This window comes from Pseudonaja textilis, chromosome Z (assembly GCF_049901715.1).
Source record: "Pseudonaja textilis isolate UNSWEBS1 chromosome Z, rPseTex1.2, whole genome shotgun sequence".
In the NCBI taxonomy this organism is placed as follows: Eukaryota; Metazoa; Chordata; class Lepidosauria; order Squamata; family Elapidae; genus Pseudonaja; species Pseudonaja textilis.
Genome location: NC_142008.1, coordinates 95,514,702 through 95,526,720, shown reverse-complemented (window position 1 = coordinate 95,526,720; position 12,019 = coordinate 95,514,702). Strand labels below are relative to the sequence as shown.

The window sequence follows — 12,019 nt, the reverse complement described above, 5'->3', positions numbered from 1 at the left end:
TCAACTATATTGTTTCTTGTCAAAGCTAGACAGATACTTTATCCTCACTTTCCTTCAAACTTGTCAGTTAGAAAAAGTTCAAATCTTTAAGACTTTTATACTGAGTCCTGGTATCTGCAGTCCCCAGAAGAAACTATAGTTAGTCCAAAGTACTCCGTTCTTTATATTCAAACCAATTTTTAATTTATTTATTACAGATATACATTGTTACCCATTTGACAAAACTTAAGGTAATTACGGTAGCAATAAAATAAAAATACAATCAAATGGAAAACACAATCAGTTGTTTGGAATTCTCTGGTCGCTCCCTAGGCTTAAAAGCAGTATTTATCACACTTTTACATTCAGAAGAACATTGGGTGCACTATACTTCATATATTTGCTAGAAGGTGTTGATGCTTTTGCATCTTATTTATAGTTGTGGCACATTATGGATGCTTTATTACAATAACTATAGGAAAATGATTTATTTCCAGTTTTGCCTTATTATTCAAACAACTTGAGACCCTCTCTTAAGAAAGCTTGCAGGTCTTTGGAAGCTCTTAGTAAATAAACGTGCTAGGGATAACCTGTCCCAGAGTTCTTTATTATTGAAGCAAATTTGGCAATTTATACAGGTTTTAGATAAAAATAGAAAACAGTATTTATCAAAAAAATCATTTTTAAAAGCATTGTAAATTATACATTACAAGACTGTACTTATATAGGAAACTACCTATTAATATATCTAGCATTTTCTGTTGCTTTGTTTTGTTCTGAAATCCTACAACGTTTTTGCAATGTATTCTATGTGCACAGCAGTTTGGATTTGAAGCTAGAAAAATGCTTTAAGTTTAATTGTTACGTGGCTGCAAATATTTCCAAACCAAATATTTCTTTTTTCTGGAATTGAACTTACAGAAGGACAGCTAAGTAATTACAGAAAAAGATGTATCACATCTTTTTGCCATCAAATAGGATTCCAACAGCCTCACTATATATCCTTTGAAATACACCAAGTCTTCATTTTGCCCCTCTTTGACCACAAGAGGGCACACCTGTACAATCATAAAACCCAGAAATCACTAGGTAATAAACTTTATGATTTATGAATCTGGGTGAGTGTAAATATAACTTTGTAATTCAGGAAGAGAAAGCCACCGTAAAGGATTATGACCAGAGGAAAATAATAAAACCTAGAGGTTTGAGGACATTGTCTTAACTACATGAATTAGACTAATTAGACCATGTAATTATCACATGCTTCATAAAGAGAAAATAATGGGAATTGTGGACTTATATACCTGGAAGGGAGCTAGTGGGAACAGCTTGGGTATTCTCCCTAAAGTTTCCAAGTCCATGAAGAGGCAACATTGGTTCATCTCAAAGTTCTCTATAAGCCAATCCCATAATTGTGAAGTGAGAACATTAGCTGAATCCCTTTCTCTGCATTCCAAGTTGTTCTTATTAATTTTGAAGGGCATCCTGGAAGGAGCACTATAAAGCAGTATATAATCTAAGCACTATTGCTATAATCCTAGAGGGTTAGGATTATCCTACAAGCCAGCATATAAATGATCAGCAAGCACTGGAAACAATTATACATCTTTTCTTTTGTTGTTACACTTTCCTCTGTAGTTATAAAGGAAAGAGAAAAACATATTGCTCTATACTTTTTTAGTTTGGTGATTCTTCATTAGACTGAGTTTTCAACAAAATATGGCTTTGCCTATACAGGTACTGCATAAATCGAGAGCAATTTCCTCTATAGGCACTTTCTTAGAGGAGGAAAATTACACTATCAGTTGCATAGAACGATCTATAGAGAGGAAGACGGCTGAGTAGGGATATAGTTGTCTTGAGGAGCCAAACATGGCTTTGTAACCATCTGTACAAATAGCACTCATTTCTGCTACTACAGTGAACGCACTTTTGAACTTAATTGGAGCCATGCTCCAATTATTTGAATAACAAAGGCAGGTACCTCTAAGATGGCTCAGTAATTAAAGACACTGAGCTTGTCAGCCTGGGTTCAAGACCCAAGTGTCATGTGACAGGGTGAGCTTTCATTACATGCCCCACTCCTGCCCCTCTAGCAATCCAAAAGCATACAAATGCGAGTAGGTAAATAGGCACCACTTCAGTGGAAAGGTAACAGCATTCTGTGCACCTTTCATGTATAGTCATGCTGGCCACATAACCACAGAAATGTCTTTGGACAATGCTGGTTCCCTTAGCTAAGAAACAAGGATAAGTACCAGCTCCTAGAGTCTGACACAACTGGACTGGGAAAAAAGCCTTTTATCTTTCCTCTAAGATCGTATGCTGAATTTTTGCCAATGATTACAAACCATATTCAGTTACTACCTATTAGAAGTATTACTTCCATGATTTTGCACATAGCCTGATGTGTCTCTTTTTCCAAAAGCTGAAAACCAGGCCTTTTCTCCCTTATAGTTCCAGTTCTATTTGTGGACATTGGGACATCTGTTAAAAAAAATCAAGAGTAAGTTTTGACTCAGTAAACCAATACAAAGTTGGAATCAATGATCCACAAAATTATACTGAGAACAGAGTGTCTCCATCACAATGCCATCAAGTGACTCTACTTCATGGCAGGGGGTAATATTTAAGATATATCTCTGTAGCTATGTCTAGCGTATTGCCAATAGGTTTTGATGGATACTGTTTTCCATTGTAGATAAATCTCTTTTCTACTTTGATGATAGCTTGGTTAAATTGATCCTGGTGAAAAGGTGTTCCAGAATCGAGGCACTTCACCAAGGTGATAATGAAAAGCTTCCAACGCATCCTGTAGTAGTCCAGCATCAGTCCTGCAAGCTGTTTATTGGCATAGTCCAAAATGTTGCCATCAGGTCCCCAAAGAGTCAGCTGGTTGCGTGCATTAAAGTCATACAACTGTTCCTCTTTTTTGCTGGTGGCCATTTTGTGGGCAGCTTCTAGCCATCCTCCCAGCAAAAAACGCCTATCACTGGAGAGAAGAGTGTCCAGTTCTGGAAAAAGGTCATAGATTAGAACACCACCAGTAATTAGGAGTTGTGACAGCACACGTTTCTGAAAAGCCTGTTTGATTTCCAAATAGTAATCACTTACTCGCTGTTGCAGAACCTGACGAACTACATCCACGAGGTCATAGCAGAAGGTACTGCTGTTGCCCAGTTCACCAGAAGTATTTTGAAATAGCTGCCAGGCTTCGTAGACATCACTCTTATTGTACCAGACCTCTGTGTTCATCCGAAAAGAAGGACGATGAACAAGGGGGCTGTGATTGTGATTTACACAAGGCCCTGAACAGTTGTAGACACTCTGGAATAGCAGTTGCCAAGCCTTTATTACTTGCATGTTTTTGACACCATAGCGCTCTGTACTGTATGTGGAAACCCACTGTTGTAGATTTACTGGCTCCTTGAGCCAACCTAAATCTGTTATGAGTTCGTATATCACATCATTTTGTTCAATACCTTCAGGGGTGAGGCCAATGCCAATCATAGTAGAGTTGAGAAAACGTCTGGCTTCAAAAGGACCTTGGTTGATGCTTTCCACCATGCCAAAAAGGCCATGGTTCCCACCGAAGTTGTGAAGCATACACCAAATGAAAGGCTGCCCATAGAAGGACTCCGTCCAGAGGTAGACAGGTTTAGATTCAGCGAACAGGTCCAGGACCAACATCCTGCCTAGAGGTACACCTTGAAGAAGGGCTTTAACTTGAGCAGGTTGCCAGAAATCTCTCTGGTGTTGGAAAAGCCAACCTTGCATCAGCCATATGGCATGGGGATCAACTATAAGGACAGGCACAGTCCAAAGAAGGGAAAAACACAAATTCAGAACCAATTACTTCTATTCTGTACTCTTCTCTATTCCTTCTAGCCCTGGATTGCTGTGCTGTTTCTTATTCTGTTTACATCATCATCATCATCACAACAACAATAATAATATAGGTTCAGTTTCTGTTTACAAACCTGTAATTCTGTTGGCATACTGCATGCTTTTCATTTATCTACCTAAAATGGTATTTTGTGCCCTGGATTTCTCTTGGAAGAAAATGTTTCTGGTTCTCAGTTTTTTTGTTTTGTTAAGATTTTGCAATCACAGCAATACAATTAATCTTAGCCTGAAAACCTCTAGCTGTAAATCTACTAGATGTAAACATAATATGAGAGTTAGTATGATGGCATTTATGGATTGAACCTGATGAAGCCTTGATTGAAATCTCTATTTGTCCATCTAGCCAGATGGATAAATGGTGGACAAATCACTATCTCTTGGTTTTCTTTCTGATATAGATATTAACAAGAATAAAAGTAATAGCCCAGAATATACATACATACATATATGCATACACACACCCACACTAAATAAACGCAAAATTCCTTTGATCAGAGTTGATATGTTTTTTTGTGCTGTACTTCATTTCTAACTCAAAATTATGCAGAATATCTCTGAGCAACGAGAATATATGAAGATACCTTATTCCAAGACAACAAAGTAGCAATTCTATATGTACACAATTTAAAGAAAAGAAAAAGGAAAAAAAAATACAAAGTTCATAAAATCTCAGCAACAAGAAACAGAATACCTACCTTTGAATACCTTTTGAATAAATAAATACAAATCCTTACATATGATTCATACTCTAGGTAACTGGGCAAAAACATTCACATGATGTGTTTATTTGCCATTTAGCAAAGAAAGGACCATCTTACCACACACGGAAATTACAGAAATGTTGCAATTAATCACCAAGGAAGATGTGTGTGGTGATAATATGAGACGGCCTTTTTTATAGCAGCATCCCAGGAGTGAAAGAAGCTTATAGTTTTTAAGGAAACTGTGTTAATTTTCATCATATCTTTAATAGTTTATTTGCAAACTTGGCTGGTAACTGCTTTAATGTTATTGATTGGGATATTTCTTCTTACTGTGAACTGCCAGTGAGCTCCTTATGGGAGAAAAAGTTATAAATTTTAGTACATTATTAAAAAAAAACCTCTGACCTTCCACAACCTTTATGGGTATTAACTCACCATTTGAAATTATGAAGAGGCTCTACTATTATCCTTGCAATATAAATTCTCTTTTTATGACTCTGTAATTCCATTGGATGAAGCTGAATGTTTACTAGCCAGATGCCCTTCCTGACACCATGGGAAGGTCATAGCAGATATATTTTCTTTGCACCCAAGGAGAGAAACATCTGCTGCTATCTAGGATTGAACTCCCAACTCACTACTTGGCCACCAAGCGAATGGCAGGCAAGTGTCTTCACTACTAGGCCACCAAGCCACACTTACATTATCCTTGCAATATGCATGGCTAAATGAGTTAAAGATAATGTGCTAAAGAGCTAAAGATGAGCAGAGATAAAGAAAGGAAAAGAAAATTAGGGCTAAAGATGAGCAGGGATAAAAAGAGAGTAAAAACAAGGAGGAAGAAAAGGCCCTGTCACTTCATACCTTCAGCCATGGAGCGGAAGACAGCTGTGCTGACCATAGAGAGGTAGGTGGTATTTGATGAAAGTGGGCGCATCTCATTGAAGGTGTCAGCACTATATACATGATCTGTACCAAACTCTTTGATAAGTTCCTTTAGAAAGAGGGTCCCTATGACCTGAAACATGGGGTCTTCAGGTGACAACAGGTAAGCACATGAATATGTGCAATCAAAATGGCTCCAGTTCCCCAGCTGTGTGGCATTGACCTGTGGAAAAATTCTAACATGGGGGGAAAAAAACATTGTGAAACTTTACAAAGTCAACTTCAAATTCATTGGGTTGTGTGCTAAGTGCTACAAACTTCTGCAGGAAGATTTAGGCTCAAGCAAAGAGAATACTTAATGGCAGGAACCCAGAATATTAGAAAATTTCAAAGCAAGGAATACACTCAAAATCGTGTGTCCCTGGTGTAATCTTCTCCACTGACCTTTGGACCCAGATGTTAAGAGGTGTGGTTAATAGTAAAGGGAAATATATTCTGCATGGATTCAAAGCACTTCACAGAACCATTTCCCCGCAAGGAGTTCTCTCTTATTTCAGTACTGGCTTTCACATGAATACTCCCCTCAACAGTTCTCATGCCTTTCTCCCACCAAAAGCCCTACATCTTCTAGACTAAATCTTTACTTTTTGGGCTAGCCTGTCATTCATCCCTTGGAGAAAGACCACTGCTTGGTGGATGAGTACATCCTTTCCATAAAGTAGAGCCCTAAGTTTCTTTTCCAGGAAGTCTGAAAACCTTGGGATCTGCTGCCAGTGAGTATAGGCCAGCTTTCCAAATGTAGGCCTTCTAATCATTAGTTAATGGTGGCAACTTTAAAATGTATGGACTTCCAGGATTCTGGAATTGAAGTCCATACATCTTTAAATTGTCAAGGATGAGAAACAATGATGCAGACAATACTTGGCCAGATGGAAAACAGCCAGTCCTGCTTTGAGGCAGTTTCATATATGCTCAACCCAATTTTGTTAATTTACCTTAGGATGCCTTGAGGGATATGCCCAGAGAAGGCGGGAAGCACTGTCCATATACCCAGAGACCTCATTCTCTCTAGGATCCTGTACTGGAAAGGTAAAAGGGTCAGGATGGAGCAATGAAGCAAAGCCACAAAATAGTTCATATTGTTCCCCACAACCCCTATAAAATTGGTCCAGAAGAAGGCCCATTTTTAGGAAGAGCTCTGCATTCTGTGGGCTAAATGATACAAGATTTAGGACCTAATTTTCTGATCATTCCCGTTTTACTCAGAATCATGGTATGTAATAAAGTTGAAATACAAATAAATAATTTTTTTTTAAATGGAGCTAAAACGACTATTCCATTCTTCATTTCCAGAATTTTCAATAATGCTAATCTGCGATTCATTATAAAAGCTTCCAAAATGTTATCCAAAAAAGCAATAAATTGCAAATAACTCTGATTTATTAAATCAGCTGATAAACCTAGAATACTGGTTAGGAACCCACACTTGACCAGTTATGATGCTTGACAACCACAGACAAGTCATTATTTTCTGCAATAACTGATGATACAATGCAACAATCAATCCCCATGTAAGGCAATCTAAGTTTAGAGAAGGAAGAATAAGAGTGCAATATTACAAGCACCCAAAATGCTCATGAGTCTATGAGACTGGTTATGATCAGTTTACCAGGATATTATTACTGTTAATTTTAACATATTTAATATAAATAATGTTTATCTTTGTGCCTTTTAAAAACAGTAGGAAGGGCTCTTGCCAAATAAATGCAAGACTGTAACTTTCAGAAAGTTCAGGTGCTGAACATCACGTTTTCTTCTGCATTACATCTCTATGAATGTCTCCTCCAATCTTTTCCTGAAACATAGACTAAAAAACACAGGGCTAGATTACTTAGTTCAGCTTCAGTGCTTTAATACTCAGTGGGCCAGATATAAGGCTAAGCCCACATTCGCCTACTATAGTTTGCCACAAAAGACGTGAAGGAAAATATGACAGAAGACAAAAGGCTACACTTTCCGTATCATGAAGCCTAGGTACCTGCAAATTTAGTTTTTTCTGATGCCAGGAGAAGGGCAATGGTCCTGCCCAAGTGTGCAAATTCCCCATTCGGTTCCAAGCTAAGAAAGCAGGGCCAGTGAAGTACACGTCAATTTCTGATTGCTTTAGACCTAGCGACAAATACACCTAGAAAAACAATAGTAGAGCATGAGAGTTGTTTTAAAAAGATCCTGGTTTTAAATGTTACAAGCCACAATAATATGCTTAACAACACATACTCGCTGCCAGATGGCTTCCTGCCCGGTGAATGCCAGAGCCATGTTAATACCATGGAGGGCCATCCAGTCAATCTCTTGTTCCCAACGGTCCCAGTTCCACCACACGAAGGAATAACTGTAAGTGCAGACATTTTGATAGAAGCGGAACCTAAGGAGAAAAATACAATAAATGCATAAACAATACATTGAATGTGCTAATAGAATTGTTCCTCATACATTTTTAATTATCAATTCTCTATACTGTATACCACACTTGCATGATTCTCATTGTAATAGCAATAGCATTTAAACTTATAAACTGCCTCACAATGCTTTACAGCCTTCTCTAAGTGGTTTACAGGATCATTCTATTGCCCACAACAATCTGGGTCTTCATTTTACCAACCTTGGAAGGGTGGAAAGCTAGTCAAGCTTGAGCCGGTGAGAATCGAACTGCTGGCAGTCAGCAGAATTATCCTGCTATCCTGAATTCTAATCACATCACCGTGGAATAAGAAATTCCCTCTTTTATCACATTAAAAGTTATAATTTGGGAAGAATTGGCTACAAGTAAATAGCACCTAGCCAATCTTAACTGGTTATGAAAAATGTTCATAGCATCAGGCATAGTTAGTATTTTGGCTGAAGCTCACCAGGAATTCTGAGCTACACTGGACTATTTGGGGATAACCCTGAAAGAACACATTGACCAACCATTTAGGTAGTTTTGGGGAAAAAAAGTCAAAATGAACTGAGGCTTTATCTGTTTACTTGGAAAAGTCATCCAATGTGGTAGCCAGATCACATGAACCATGGGGCTTTAGCGCTGCCCATGGTAGAAAAGGATGACTCAATGGATGGAGATTAGCCTGTACTTGTTATCCTTTCATTCTAGCCACATTTGTTTTGTGTGGCCTAGCATTATACATGACAGTTTATCTTAGCCAGCCAATCAAGGGCATCATGAATGAGGAGTGAATTGTTAGTTATTTCAAGTGTTACAAGTAGTCCTTGACTTACAACAGTTTATCTAGTGACTGTTTGAAGTTACAGCAGCACTGAAAAAAGTGATTTATGGCCATTTTTGCTTTGACTGTCACAAAAAGGAGGGCACCTGGAGATCTCTGAAATCAGTAAAGGACACTGCATGAGCTACACTGGCTCAGTTTCTTTTGGAGCATAATTCAAGGTGCTACTCATCACCTTTACAGCCAGGGTATTATTGGGACACATACACCCCTCCCTAAGGGTATTTGCCCATTCTGGTAGATTAGATAGAGAGCATTCTCTTAAATCCATTCTCTTGAATTCTGCCACCTAGAGGGACCTAAGGAGCATGGCTTTTCCGTAGTAAAATAAAAACAACTGCAGATAGTCCTCGACTTACATCCACCTTTCAGTCCAGAATTTATGTTGCTAAGTGAGAAATTTTATAATGTTTGTTTTGCCACAGTTAAGCTAATCACTGCAGTTGTTAAGTGAGTCATGCAGTCCCCCATTGATTTTGCTTGTCAGGTTACAAGTAGTGATCATGTGACCTCAGGTCAGTGCCCAAATTTTGATCACATGACTAGGGTGCTGCAACAATACTACAGGTAGTCCTCGATTTATGACAATTGCCCCCAAAATTTCTGTTGCTAAGCAAGTCTGCTTTTAAGGATAATTTGCCCTATTTTACGGCCTTTCTTGCCACAGTTAAGTGAATCACTGCAGTTATCAAGTTAGTTTAGTGAATCTGCCTCCCCCATTGAGTTTGCTTGTCATATTCTGCGAATTTCATTTCGGCACCTGATGATTCAGGCTCAAAAGTTTCGGTCAATTGGCAGACTGGTGAATTTATCTGAAGCGGAACTCGGGGCCCGTACTTTAAAGATGCCTTCTCATATTTTCAAGGCGAAGCTCCAGCTTCGCAGAGGTTGGGGGACCCTTTTTTCTTCCTGCTCTTCCGATGTCGAATCACCTGTTGGGGCTGGTGACGATAATCTCTGCGGGGACAGGGGGCAATCTCTCCGGTAGTCGGAGCTGCGTCCCAGACCAGGAGACGTGGCAGCCGCAGAAATCCTTCAAGTAATGGTAGATCCCCGAGGCGGCGGCTACTCCGCTAGAGCCAGAGACGTTTATCGTGCCCGGCGTCTCCGAGCTCAGCCGGTATGTGTCGAGACCTCCAGGCCCGGCCAAAGACCTGTTCACGGATACAGCGAAGGCAGAAGCTGCCCTCGGGCCCAGAAGCCGCTCCAGGAGTTTCCGCACCGCTGTTGCCTGACGGGCTTCTTCTGCCTCCGGCGCCAAACGAGCTATCGCTTCCCATTGCCACAAAGGCCGGGAATTGTCAGCGGCTACGGCCGCCACTACGGCCGTCCAAAGCAAAAGCAACAGCGGACGCGACATGGAAAAGGGACTCTGATGGGAAGCTACAACACAGAGAAGTTCCGGAGAGCGATCTCTCCTGAGCACGTTGGCCAATGGCTGCCGCAGCTCCATTGCAGTCCAATTGCTTTCCTTGCCACGCTTCTACGACAATCACGGGAGCCGCTGCTGGGTGGCCAAATCCCAGCCTCCTTTAATTCGCGCGCGTTCTATACAGTTCCCTCAGATTAAACTGGATTTTGGGGTGTTTTGCAGAAGCGGAGAGAGGAGGGTTAGCAAAACTTTCAACGGAAGCCATAGAAATGTAAAATCGAAAGTTATAGAAATGTAAAAATGTAAAAACGAAACCACAGAAATGTAAAATCGAAAGATATTTCCAACCCACCAAAAAGGGCAGAAAAGCTAATTAAACCATCCACCAGAAGTGGCTCTCTAAGCTGTTTTTAAAAGCTTAAAAGCAGAAAATCCAAAATCAGAATTTAAATCAAGTGCTTTTCTTGCTTTTAAGTAACTACAGTGTAGTTATCACATAGGCATTTAAGAATTAAAAAAAAAAAGTTTTTAAATCAAGAGAATTACTTCTAAACATTCTTAGAATTTCTTTTTCTTCAGTCACGAAAAATCTCGAAAAAATGTGATTGAATGTTAAGATGGCAAGTTTGGTACAAGCTCAGTGTTATGCTGCTCCCCCTTTTTTTCTTCTGGTTATTTTGTTAGACAACTTCATAGCAATTTTTGGTTGAAACCTAAGGAAATATTCTGAAACATAGTCATGGAATTGCTGAAGGATGATGGAAAGACACATTCATAGAAAAAATTCAACTTCTCTCCCCATAACTAACTTCGCTTTATTGTAAAATTTTAAGCTCCTGGTTCATGCAATGATAACAAAAAAAAAACACTAAAAAAGGGAGCTATTTATAAAGATAACAATACTGTAGGACACGTCAACTACACAGTTCTTGTGAAGAGCTGGCTGATACACTTCGGCCATCCTTACTTCTTCAGGGCCAGGTACTGCTGTTTTCAAACATAAGAGGTGAGAGACATCAAAGAAGCAGATAACACATAGCACCACTTCATTCTAGTAATGACAGTAGGTTCAGTGGTAGAAATTGCCCAAGTGCCAAGCCTTAGATGTTGCTATTTCTTAGAATTAATCTGAGTGTTATGTCTAAAACTCAGACACACATAGCAACTACTCCATTCTGTATGCAAGGAACACAATGTTCTATGTTGAACTAAAACAGCCTCCACCTATGGATATTCTTAGTGTAGATCATACATCTTCCATATTACCTATTGATGTTCAAATTAAAACAAAAACTGAACAGTTCAATCACGAATTGTTTTTATCAAAAAAGTTTAAACGTTTAGAAGGAGTAAACAACCAAAACACACAAACCAATATCTCCAGTAATTAAGGATATAATTATTAGAAATGTGTAAGTATATGTAATAAACATATATGCTTCATGTGAGCAAATAACAGAATCACATTTTCTTCATATAAAATATTCAAATAATTCCAAGGACTTTTTGAACATTATATCCTATGGTATGTGAAAGACAGGACAGGAAAAGTGAAGCATAATAGTTTAGATAGAAAGGCCTTTAACTATGAATGCTCAATAGATGTCATCCAACAAGGTAACCAGATTATGAAACCAATAGAATAACAAATAACAGGGCTTCTTAGTCCAAACCTCTATTCAAGCATTTCAGACAAACAGCTGTCTAGTCTCTTTTTAAAAGCCTCCAGTGATAGAGCACCCACAACTTCTGAAGGCAAGCTGTTCCACTGGTTTATTGTTCTCACTGCCAAAAAATTTCTTAGTTCTAGGTTGCTTCTCTCCTTGATTAGTTTCCAAACCTCCTTGTCTTGCTTTCTAAAAGATTGACCCCCTCTTTTTTGTGGCAGC

At 39.0% G+C, this 12,019-nt stretch overlaps 1 protein-coding gene across 1 annotated transcript; it reads right to left on the bottom strand.

Annotated features, from left to right (window-relative positions):
* Positions 1-153: 153 nt before the first annotated feature.
* Positions 154-10,323, bottom strand: NAGLU (N-acetyl-alpha-glucosaminidase). Its single transcript, XM_026710700.2, has 6 exons — positions 9,691-10,323; positions 7,752-7,899; positions 7,513-7,659; positions 6,470-6,555; positions 5,454-5,710; positions 154-3,779 (listed from the first exon to the last, which is right to left on the bottom strand). Exons 1-6 carry the CDS (start codon positions 10,209-10,211, stop codon positions 2,590-2,592), a joined length of 2,349 nt encoding a protein of 782 aa, XP_026566485.1. The 5' UTR covers positions 10,212-10,323; the 3' UTR covers positions 154-2,589.
* Positions 10,324-12,019: the final 1,696 nt, after the last annotated feature.